General features: G+C 41.4%; 1 protein-coding gene across 1 annotated transcript in view; it reads right to left on the reverse strand.

Moving 5' to 3' along the window:
- The window catches only part of LOC118494722 (palmitoyltransferase ZDHHC1-like), a 21,464-nt gene extending 12,613 nt beyond the window's left edge, over positions 1 to 8,851 (reverse strand). Inside the window, exons 1-5 of the mRNA XM_035999588.1 lie at positions 8,408 to 8,851; positions 6,818 to 7,031; positions 5,868 to 6,043; positions 5,142 to 5,243; positions 2,580 to 2,704 (exon numbers count right to left, since the gene is read on the reverse strand). Coding sequence (XP_035855481.1) covers positions 2,580 to 2,704; positions 5,142 to 5,243; positions 5,868 to 6,043; positions 6,818 to 7,030 — 616 coding nt within the window. The 5' untranslated portion in view covers position 7,031; positions 8,408 to 8,851. The remainder of the gene's footprint in view (positions 1 to 2,579; positions 2,705 to 5,141; positions 5,244 to 5,867; positions 6,044 to 6,817; positions 7,032 to 8,407) is intronic.
- Positions 8,852 to 12,500: the final 3,649 nt, after the last annotated feature.

A 12,500-nucleotide genomic window follows, 5' to 3' on the forward strand; every position in this document is an offset into this window, starting at 1 on the left:
GCAGTACAAGTACCAGTACACACTAGAAATACACAGGAACACCAGCCACACGGACGTATCGTTCCTCACTGCAGGACACACAGGATTACTGCAGTACAAGTACCAGTACACACTAGAAATACACAGGAACACCAGCCACACGGACGTATCGTTCCTCACTGCAGGACACACAGGATTACTGCAGTACAAGTACCAGTACACACTAGAAATACACAGGAACACCAGCCACACGGACGTATCGTTCCTCAGTGCAGGACACACAGGATTACTGCAGTACAAGTACCAGTACACACTAGAAATACACAGGAACACCAGCCACACGGACGTATCGTTCCTCAGTGCAGGACACACAGGATTACTGCAGTACAAGTACCAGTACACACTAGAAATACACAGGAACACCAGCCACACGGACGTATCGTTCCTCACTGCAGGACACACAGGATTACTGCAGTACAAGTACCAGTACACACTAGAAATACACAGGAACACCAGCCACACGGACGTATCGTTCCTCACTGCAGGACACACAGGATTACTGCAGTACAAGTACCAGTACACACTAGAAATACACAGGAACACCAGCCACACGGACGTATCGTTCCTCAGTGCAGGACACACAGGATTACTGCAGTACAAGTACCAGTACACACTAGAAATACACAGGAACACCAGCCACACGGACGTATCGTTCCTCAGTGCAGGACACACAGGATTACTGCAGTACAAGTACCAGTACACACTAGAAATACACAGGAACACCAGCCACACGGACGTATCGTTCCTCACTGCAGGACACACAGGATTACTGCAGTACAAGTACCAGTACACACTAGAAATACACAGGAACACCAGCCACACGGACGTATCGTTCCTCACTGCAGGACACACAGGATTACTGCAGTACAAGTACCAGTACACACTAGAAATACACAGGAACACCAGCCACACGGACGTATCGTTCCTCAGTGCAGGACACACAGGATTACTGCAGTACAAGTACCAGTACACACTAGAAATACACAGGAACACCAGCCACACGGACGTATCGTTCCTCACTGCAGGACACACAGGATTACTGCAGTACAAGTACCAGTACACACTAAAAATACACAGGAACACCAGCCACACGAACGTATCGTTCCTCAGTGCAGGACACACAGGATTACTGCAGTACAAGTACCAGTACACACTAGAAATACACAGGAACACCAGCCACACGGACGTATCGTTCCTCACTGCAGGACACACAGGATTACTGCAGTACAAGTACCAGTACACACTAGAAATACACAGGAACACCAGCCACACGGACGTATCGTTCCTCAGTGCAGGACACACAGGATTACTGCAGTACAAGTACCAGTACACACTAGAAATACACAGGAACACCAGCCACACGGACGTATCGTTCCTCACTGCAGGACACACAGGATTACTGCAGTACAAGTACCAGTACACACTAAAAATACACAGGAACACCAGCCACACGGACGTATCGTTCCTCAGTGCAGGACACACAGGATTACTGCAGTACAAGTACCAGTACACACTAGAAATACACAGGAACACCAGCCACACGGACGTATCGTTCCTCACTGCAGGACACACAGGATTACTGCAGTACAAGTACCAGTACACACTAGAAATACACAGGAACACCAGCCACACGGACGTATCGTTCCTCACTGCAGGACACACAGGATTACTGCAGTACAAGTACCAGTACACACTAGAAATACACAGGAACACCAGCCACACGGACGTATCGTTCCTCACTGCAGGACACACAGGATTACTGCAGTACAAGTACCAGTACACACTAGAAATACACAGGAACACCAGCCACACGGACGTATCGTTCCTCAGTGCAGGACACACAGGATTACTGCAGTACAAGTACCAGTACACACTAGAAATACACAGGAACACCAGCCACACGGACGTATCGTTCCTCAGTGCAGGACACACAGGATTACTGCAGTACAAGTACCAGTACACACTAGAAATACACAGGAACACCAGCCACACGGACGTATCGTTCCTCACTGCAGGACACACAGGATTACTGCAGTACAAGTACCAGTACACACTAGAAATACACAGGAACACCAGCCACACGGACGTATCGTTCCTCACTGCAGGACACACAGGATTACTGCAGTACAAGTACCAGTACACACTAGAAATACACAGGAACACCAGCCACACGGACGTATCGTTCCTCAGTGCAGGACACACAGGATTACTGCAGTACAAGTACCAGTACACACTAGAAATACACAGGAACACCAGCCACACGGACGTATCGTTCCTCAGTGCAGGACACACAGGATTACTGCAGTACAAGTACCAGTACACACTAGAAATACACAGGAACACCAGCCACACGGACGTATCGTTCCTCACTGCAGGACACACAGGATTACTGCAGTACAAGTACCAGTACACACTAGAAATACACAGGAACACCAGCCACACGGACGTATCGTTCCTCACTGCAGGACACACAGGATTACTGCAGTACAAGTACCAGTACCACACTAGAAATATACTCTGGTACACTAATCAGGTCTTACCCAGGAAGTGTCTGTCAGTGCGGAGTTTGGACGGGTCCAGAAAGAACTGGATGAAGACGTAGAAGGAAAGGACCAGAAGTACACAGACGCCGAGCAGAGCAGACAGCACGCTGTGGAGGAACAGCCTGCAGAGAGAAAGAAATACATATATACTGTATATACTATATATACACAGTACTACTTCATACATCCCAGATAGATATATATCTATCTGGGATGTATGAAGTAGTACTGTGTACATATACATATATATATATATATATATATATATATATATATATATATATATATATATATATATATACACAGACGCAGAGCAGACAACACGCTGTGGAGGAACAGCCTGTAGGGAGACAGAAATACATATATATATATATATATATACTATATATACACACAGTACTACTTCATACATCCCATATACATATATAGTACTACTTTATACTCCAACATTAATATATAGTACTACTATATACTCCAACATTAATATATAGTACTACTTTATACTCCAACATTAATATATAGTACTCCTTTATACTCCAACATTAATATATAGTACTCCTTTATACTCCAACATTAATATATAGTACTCCTTTATACTCCAACATTAATATATAGTACTACTATATACTCCAACATTAATATATAGTACTCCTTTATACTCCAACATTAATATATAGTACTACTTTATACTCCAACATTAATATATAGTACTACTATATACTCCAACATTAATATATAGTACTACTATATACTCCAACATTAATATATAGTACTACTTTATACTCCAACATTAATATATAGTACTACTATATACTCCAACATTAATATATAGTACTACTTTACTTTATACTCCAACATTAATATATAGTACTACTTTACTTTATACTCCAACATTAATATATAGTACTACTTTACTTTATACTCCAACATTAATATATAGTACTACTATATACTCCAACATTAATATATAGTACTACTTTATACTCCAACATTAATATATAGTACTACTATATACTCCAACATTAATATATAGTACTACTTTATACTCCAACATTAATATATAGTACTACTTTACTTTATACTCCAACATTAATATATAGTACTACTTTACTTTATACTCCAACATTAATATATAGTACTACTATATACTCCAACATTAATATATAGTACTACTTTATACTCCAACATTAATATATAGTACTACTATATACTCCAACATTAATATATAGTACTACTTTACTTTATACTCCAACATTAATATATAGTACTACTATATACTCCAACATTATTATATAGTACTACTATATACTCCAACATTAATATATAGTACTACTATATACTCCAACATTAATATATAGTACTACTTTATACTCCAACATTAATATATAGTACTACTATATACTCCAACATTAATATATAGTACTACTTTACTTTATACTCCAACATTAATATATAGTACTACTATATACTCCAACATTAATATATAGTACTACTTTACTTTATACTCCAACATTAATATATAGTACTACTATATACTCCAACATTAATATATAGTACTACTTTACTTTATACTCCAACATTAATATATAGTACTACTTTACTTTATACTCCAACATTAATATATAGTACTACTATATACTCCAACATTAATATATAGTACTACTTTATACTCCAACATTAATATATAGTACTACTATATACTCCAACATTAATATATAGTACTACTTTATACTCCAACATTAATATATAGTACTACTATATACTCCAACATTAATATATAGTACTACTATATACTCCAACATTAATATATAGTACTACTTTATACTCCAACATTAATATATAGTACTACTATATACTCCAACATTAATATATAGTACTACTTTACTTTATACTCCAACATTAATATATAGTACTACTATATACTCCAACATTAATATATAGTACTACTTTATACTCCAACATTAATATATAGTACTACTATATACTCCAACATTAATATATAGTACTACTTTACTTTATACTCCAACATTAATATATAGTACTACTATATACTCCAACATTAATATATAGTACTACTTTACTTTATACTCCAACATTAATATATAGTACTACTTTATACTCCAACATTAATATATAGTACTACTTTATACTCCAACATTAATATATAGTACTACTATATACTCCAACATTAATATATAGTACTACTATATACTCCAACATTAATATATAGTACTACTTTATACTCCAACATTAATATATAGTACTACTTTACTTTATACTCCAACATTAATATATAGTACTACTTTACTGACCTGTAGTTGTTAATAAAGTTTATTTACCTGTAGTTCCTGCTGACCTGTAGATGTTAATAAAGTTTATTTACCTGTAGTTCCTGCTGACCTGTAGATGTTAATAAAGTTTATTTACCTGTAGTTCCTGCTGACCTGTAGTTGTTAATAAAGTTTATTTACCTGTAGTTCCTGCTGACCTGTAGTTGTTAATAAAGTTTATTTACCTGTAGTTCCTGCTGACCTGTAGATGTTAATAAAGTTTATTTACCTGTAGTTCCTGCTGCCCACACAGTTGTTGAGCCAGCGGCAGTGATGGTCGAAGTCAGAGATACACTTGTTACAGGCGCTGCAGTGCTTCGACTTCGGACCGCTGCAACACAGGACACCTCTGTTAGCATCTTAGCAGCCGCTAGCAGCCATTAGCAGCCTCCACAGGCAAGCTAACGTTAGTTTAGCTAACAGCTAATTCGGCTAACTGCTAGCTGAGACAGCATGTAATAACTTTAAAAGACCCTCAAAATAAAACTTGAAAATAAACGTTGACATATATAACAAACACCTAACATATATAACAGCTGTTACGTCAGTTCTACTTTACTTGTGCTCATTTAAAATACAATCACTCAATACTTGTCTTTATTGTTATTACTGTGAAGTCTTAATTTAGCTGTAGCTGCTTTTCCCATTACGTTTGAGTTAACGTTATTTTAGACTGAATCTAGCTGTCAGCTAGCGGTTAGCCGAATTAGCTGTTAGCTAAACTAACGTTAGCTTCCCAGTGGAGGCTAGCCATAGGCTAGCGTGGAACAGATCGTGCAGGTCGTATCCTCGGTAAAACAGTATTATCTTGCGCATGTGCAGAACGGATCATGCAGGCAGAACGGATCGTGTACCGACACAGCCAATAGCAGCCGTTAGCAGACGTTAGCAGGCGTTAGCAGCCAATAGCAGCCGCTAGCAGGCGTTAGCAGCCGTTTGCAGGACAGGTACTCACACGTCCACCTGGCAGAGGTAGCAGTGGCAGTTCTCGATGACGTGAGCGTGTTTGGAGCGGTCGAACTCGGGCACCGGACCTTTGTGGCTCCTGGTTCTGACGTTGTAGTCGGCCGGGTCGATGGACACGGCCATCACGTGCACACACAGGTGGCACACGAACAGCACGCCCGTACACTGACGCACACATCAAGGACACACACACTGGGAACTCACTGGAACTATTATCATTATTCACACTGGAAGGATACGATGGTAATCAGGGTGTAAACAGAGACTGTAGAGGTTGGTGGAAGGATACGATGGTAATCAGGGTGTAAACAGAGACTGTAGAGGTTGGTGGAAGGATACGATGGTAATCAGGGTGTAAACAGAGACTGTAGAGGTTGGTGGAAGGATACGATGGTAATCAGGGTGTAAACAGAGACCGTAGTGGTTGGTGGAAGGATACGATGGTAATCAGGGTGTTAACAGAGACCGTAGTGGTTGGTGGAAGGATACGATGGTAATCAGGGTGTTAACAGAGACCGTAGAGGTAGGTGGAAGGATACGATGGTAATCAGGGTGTAAACAGAGACCGTAGAGGTAGGTGGAAGGATACGATGGTAATCAGGGTGTAAACAGAGACCGTAGTGGTCGGTGGAAGGATACGATGGTAATCAGGGTGTTAACAGAGACCATAGAGGTAGGTGGAAGGATACGATGGTAATCAGGGTGTTAACAGAGACCGTAGAGGTAGGTGGAAGGATACGATGGTAATCAGGGTGTAAACAGAGACCGTAGTGGTCGGTGGAAGGATACGATGGTAATCAGGGTGTTAACAGAGACCGTAGTGGTCGGTGGAAGGATACGATGGTAATCAGGGTGTAAACAGAGACCGTAGTGGTCGGTGGAAGGATACGATGGTAATCAGGGTGTAAACAGAGACCGTAGTGGTCGGTGGAAGGATACGATGTAGCCGGCAGGGATCCAGTGAGCAGGCAGCAGCGGCACGAACACGCCGAAGCCGGTGACGGCGAAGTAGACGTAGAGCAGCCAGGCGAGCAGCTGGAAGGGGTGAGGCGGCCAGCTCCAGCCGTTGGTTCGAGAGCAGAGCGGCACGTTGGCTCGCTGGGGGCCGTCGGCATTGAGGGGCGCCGTACGGTTCTTACTGCACACATCCATCCTACACACAGACACACACACACACAGACAGACAGACAGACAGACAGACACACACACACACACACACACACACACACACACACACACACACAGAGACACACACACACACACACACACACACACACACACACACACACACACACACACAGAGAGAGAGAGAACATGTGGTTACCAACACTAGAGCTGTGTAATTAACTGTAACTGTGATGGTGATGGTGATTTTGGCTCCTAATGATCACACAGACAGAGTAATGGAGAGAAACTGTTATTTAGCAGTGAACTCTGTTTAGTTGTAACTGGTGAACGGGGTGAAGTATGAAGGGACAGGTCACTGGTCAGCTGCTTCTACTGGTCACTACTTTAGGTTCAATACAACATGATGCACCAGTCAACGAGGAATCATGTTAAATAACCATGATTTCAAAATGCCTGTCTGTCTCTCTCTCTGTCTCTCTGTCTATCTGTCTGCCTGTCTGTCTGTCTGCCTATCTGTCTGTCTCCCTCCCTGCCTGTCTGTCTCTCTGCCTGTCTGTCTGCCTGTCTCCCTCCCTTTCTGTCTGCCTGTCTCTCTCCCCTGGTGTAGTAATAGTATAGTAGTACTCCCTGTCTGCCTGTCTGTCTCCCTTTCTGCCTGTCTGTCTCTCTGCCTGCCTGTCTGTCTCCCCTGGTGTAGTAATAGTATAGTAGTAGTCCTTGTCTCTCTGTCTGTCTCCCTCCCTGTCTCCCTCCCTGCCTGTCTGTCTCCCCTGGTGTAGTAATAGTACAGTAGTAGTCGTTGTCTGCCGGTCTGTCTCTCTGCCTGCCTGTCTGTCTCCCCTGGTGTAGTAATAGTATAGTAGTAGTCCCTGTCTGCCTGTCTGTCTCTCTGCCTGCCTGTCTGTCTCCCCTGGTGTAGTAATAGTACAGTAGTAGTCCCTGTCTGCCTGTCTGTCTCTCTGCCTGCCTGTCTGTCTCCCTTGGTGTAGTAATAGTATAGTAGTAGTCCCTGTCTGCCTGTCTGTCTCTCTGCCTGCCTGTCTGTCTCCCTTGGTGTAGTAATAGTATAGTAGTAGTCCCTGTCTGCCTGTCTGTCTCTCTGCCTGCCTGTCTGTCTCCCCTGGTGTAGTAATAGTACAGTAGTAGTCCCTGTCTGCCTGTCTGTCTCTCTGCCTGCCTGTCTGTCTCCCCTGGTGTAGTAATAGTACAGTAGTAGTCCCTGTCTGCCTGTCTGTCTCTCTGCCTGCCTGTCTGTCTCCCTTGGTGTAGTAATAGTATAGTAGTAGTCCCTGTCTTCTGACCGGATATTGTTGACCTGTTTAGGGAGAGGGTTGTCCACGAGAACATCTCCTAAATCTCTAAACCTGGATCCACACAGACAACATCTGGAGTAAACATCACCTGCTTAACGGGCCTCCTGACCCGGCTCGGCACGGCTCGGCTCGTCTCACAGACCCGGGTCAGACTGTTAACTCACATCCATCCCGTGCTAACCCGGCAGTTAGCTCCGTACTAACGGGCTGATTATCCGGGTAATATTCAGATTAGCGCGACAAGCTAATCATTAGCTGCCTTGTTAGCTTCGTTAGCCTCCGGACACCGCTGCTGCCATGCTACATGCTAACAGCTAACAGACGGACGGGCAGAGAAGAGGCTGTGTGCGCGCGCAGCGGGACCAAAGGTCGCGCTCTAAACTGTTACTGTGTGACGCGGACGGACCATCATTTTTAATATTTAATAACAGCCGCTGGTTCTCCAGCTGGAAGCTAGCGAGCTAGCTAGCGTGTTAGCATGACTGCGTCCCAACGCCTCCCAGTCCTGTGTGCCGTTTCCCTGGTAACAACGCTCCGCGGCTTCTTCCTCCTCTCTCACTTAATGGCGGATTGCTAACGACTGTTAGCATCACAGCGCCCCTGCTGGACAGGAGTGGTAACAGCAGGGGCGCTGTGATGCTAACGACTGTTAGTAACAGCACGCCACTTTATTAACTTCAACTGAACTTCTACTCATCACACCCTGTGGCTTTAAACATGTAATGAGTGCCTTCCTGGTGGTTCTTACACCCTCTCCTCTCCTTCTGATGCCAGTAACCCCATCAGTGTCTCATCATGTCAATCAGTTCAACTTAAACAGCTAATGGAAGTCCAAACTGCCTGAGAGCTTCTCCTGTACTATACGGTAATTCCTCTACTATGAGACAGTAAGTCTCGTGGTTATGACCCAATCGTTAGCCTATTTTTATGTATTTTGTAACATGGCCGTGGGAACTAGGGGTGCAGAGGGTGCTGCAGCACCCCTAGCGAAAGGAGAAACTACTACAACCATAATTAAAAAAATAAAAAAACACATTTATTTGTAATACTTTGATTATTAATATAAACCTAATCCCTTTCATTACAAATTAAATGTAATACATTTTAAAATTTGGTAAGTAAGAAATAAACACATAATTTGATTAGAATGAATCTGTCGAATTTTGTCAAGAGTCGAGACGCGCCGTCTCTTAGATATTTCAATATGGATTACCTGAAATATTACCTCATTTGATTTTCATTGTAGCCTAAGCAATTGATGTTATTAGTGAATAGTAATTGAGAGAACTGATTTGGCCTTATCTACAGGTGGAGGAGGTGGAGATTTGAGAAACACTGCGCAGGGGAAGTCCGGTCCAGAGAGGGATGTTGGACCACATCGACTCTTCAGATCCCAGACACTTCCAGGGTTTAGAGATTCCCAGTTCAGGTGGCTGGGTGGCGAGCTACAGGATGATTCCCAGTTCAGGTGGCTGAATATCACAAAATCTCAAGGCTCACAAAATATACTTAACTAACCAGCAGTAACTCCTGAATTAGTCATGGATTACATTATTGGTAAGTAGTTGTAACAGATGTATTAACACCCCAGCTATTAGTTCAGACCTATTTTTTAATCATTTTGTTTAAGACATGAACAGATGTAGGTCTAGATAGTGTGTTAATCATTAACTTCCTAGTTTTAACCGACCTTATACATTCCTGAGTACCTAGTTAATAATGTTAAATTGACTTCATTTACAAATGGTTAATGCATCATTTATGAAGTATTAAAACATCTCAAACATTTCACATGGGCTTACTTACTATGGACTAACCATTTACTAACTATTTACAAACGCTTTACTGATTAGAATGAATGTAGGAATTATGCCTTACAATGATAAATAATGAAATTACTAATAGTTTGTAAATAGTTATGGTTGTGGATGTTGCTGTTTCCTGTCTTGTATATTTATTCTGTATATTTCTGTCCCCTGTTGTGTAGATATATCCTGTTTTGTGTATTCTGGACTGTGTATATTTCGTTGTGTATATTTCTGTCTTCTTATTTCCCTGTTCACTGTGTGTTTCGGTTTATCCTGTTTTGACTGTGTAGTGTTCTGTGCATTGGGTATATTTCTGTTTCCTGTTTTATTTTGATAGTCTGTTTTCTGTCTTGTCTAGTTTTACTTCCTGTGTTTTCCCGCCTTGTCTGATTGTCCTGCCCCGCCCTGATGTGTTTGACCTGCTGTATCACCTGTCCCTCATTGGCTCGTTACCTCGTGTATTTAACCTCTGTGTCCCGTTGTCTCGTGTCAGATCGTTTTGCGTCCTTGTCCTGTCAGTTGTGTGTGTTTGTTTCCCGTCAGTGTGTTTTTGGAATCCTCCCTGCATTTTTTTGTCCCCTTTTCTTGGTGGACTTCTTGGTTTTTGGGCTCCTTGTGTTTTTCCTTTTGTGTTTTGGATCCCTGTTGTTGGTTTTCACCCTGATTGTTGGTAATTAATAAATCCTCAAGCTCAAACCTTCTCCCGCCTCTCCCTGCATTTGGGTCCTTTAATTCCCGACAATGTAAACAGTAAATAGTTTATAAAGGGAGCATTATTTAATTAACGGATAGTTAGTGTGTTAATGCATCTTTAACAAGCACTTACAACACATCAGTTCATGATTAACTCATGAGTTACTAGTCATTAGTTGACTACATGGCGTGAGCCCATCTAAAGTGAGGTCTTGCTATGCTTTACAAAGCATTTATAAATGAGTTGCAAAGGCTAGCAGATACAAAGAGACACAAGTAAAAACAGTATTTGTAATCCTTATTACGATGTAATAAGACTGTACATTTATGAAATAGCTCGTAGTAGTGTTATGTAGTTGATATCAGTGTGAATTTAGACCAGAACCAGAAGAAAACTAGATTGTTAGAGCCAGAGAATTGAATATCAATAAAGAGACTAGGAAACCAGGTTAAAGTTTGAGAAGTGTATTAATATACACAGAAACATGGCATACATACAGAAAAACACAGGTTTTCTCAATACTTATTAAGGGTCAAACTTGTATTTATAAACATCATTTTGGAGAGCCTTATTTACTATGAACAACCATTTATGAGTGTGTATACAAATACTTTATGAGAATTATCATAGGAGCAATGCTTTACACATGATGAACAGAGCATTTAGTAATAGTTAGCAACTAGTTTATAATGGGGAAATGATTTCATTTATAAATGGTTGTTTCATTATCTATTAAGTATAAATCATGTACTTACACACGTATTTTTCTATAGGTTTGTTTACTATGAACAAACCATTTATAACTGTGTGAATAAATGCTTTACTGACGATGAATTATGTATGAACAAACCATTAACGAACAGGTAACTAATGCTTAATGAATGATGAATTTTGTTATAAAGTGCTATCTATTATTCTTCTTCATCTACACACATACCATTCACCTGTATATCCTCACCGTGCCCTCTAGCGCCCCCTAGTGTTCGCTAACACTTAACAGGACACATTTCCCCTTGAAGGAATTAGTCACTTAAACATGGTACCCTCAACCACTGTAAAATAACCCTTTCATTAAGGATAGTACCTGGAAACCTACATTTAAATTTGACATGAAATTAGGTTATTCTTGTCTTAGCTAGTATTACTCAGACCTCAAACAGTATGACATTTTTTACACAGAACAGAACAGTCAGCCCAGTCTCACAGCAGTTCGTGAAATGGTCCCGTTATTGAATCTATTGATTTGTGTACTGAACACATTAATGTTGTTATTTTCGTGTGGTGAGCATGAATTGTAAAGTAATACATTTCAATGGGAAGCATATTTCGTAGGGGTGTAATGGTACGTGTATTCGTACTGGACCGTTTCGGTACAGGGCTTTCGGTACGGTGCGCATGTGCACCGAATGCAATCTTTTGTGTGCGGAACATAGGTCAATTTTCGTGTTTCCACATGAACATATTAAGTGGCGGAAGTCTCCGCGTTCAGCGCAAATCCCGCCCTGCAGCTGATTCTAAAGTTTTCATTGGTCATGTCAATATGTCAATCACTGTACAGACACCAATCACTGATCTCTAAACCTACGACGAAAGACTAGTCCACCCAGGGCGGTAGGCAACATCATATGTAAGGGCCCTGACCCACCGACCAGACGGCAACCGTCGGCAGTAAAGTCAGT

The sequence above is a fragment of the Sander lucioperca genome, chromosome 3 (genome assembly GCF_008315115.2).
Source record: "Sander lucioperca isolate FBNREF2018 chromosome 3, SLUC_FBN_1.2, whole genome shotgun sequence".
Classification (NCBI taxonomy): domain Eukaryota; kingdom Metazoa; phylum Chordata; class Actinopteri; order Perciformes; family Percidae; genus Sander; species Sander lucioperca.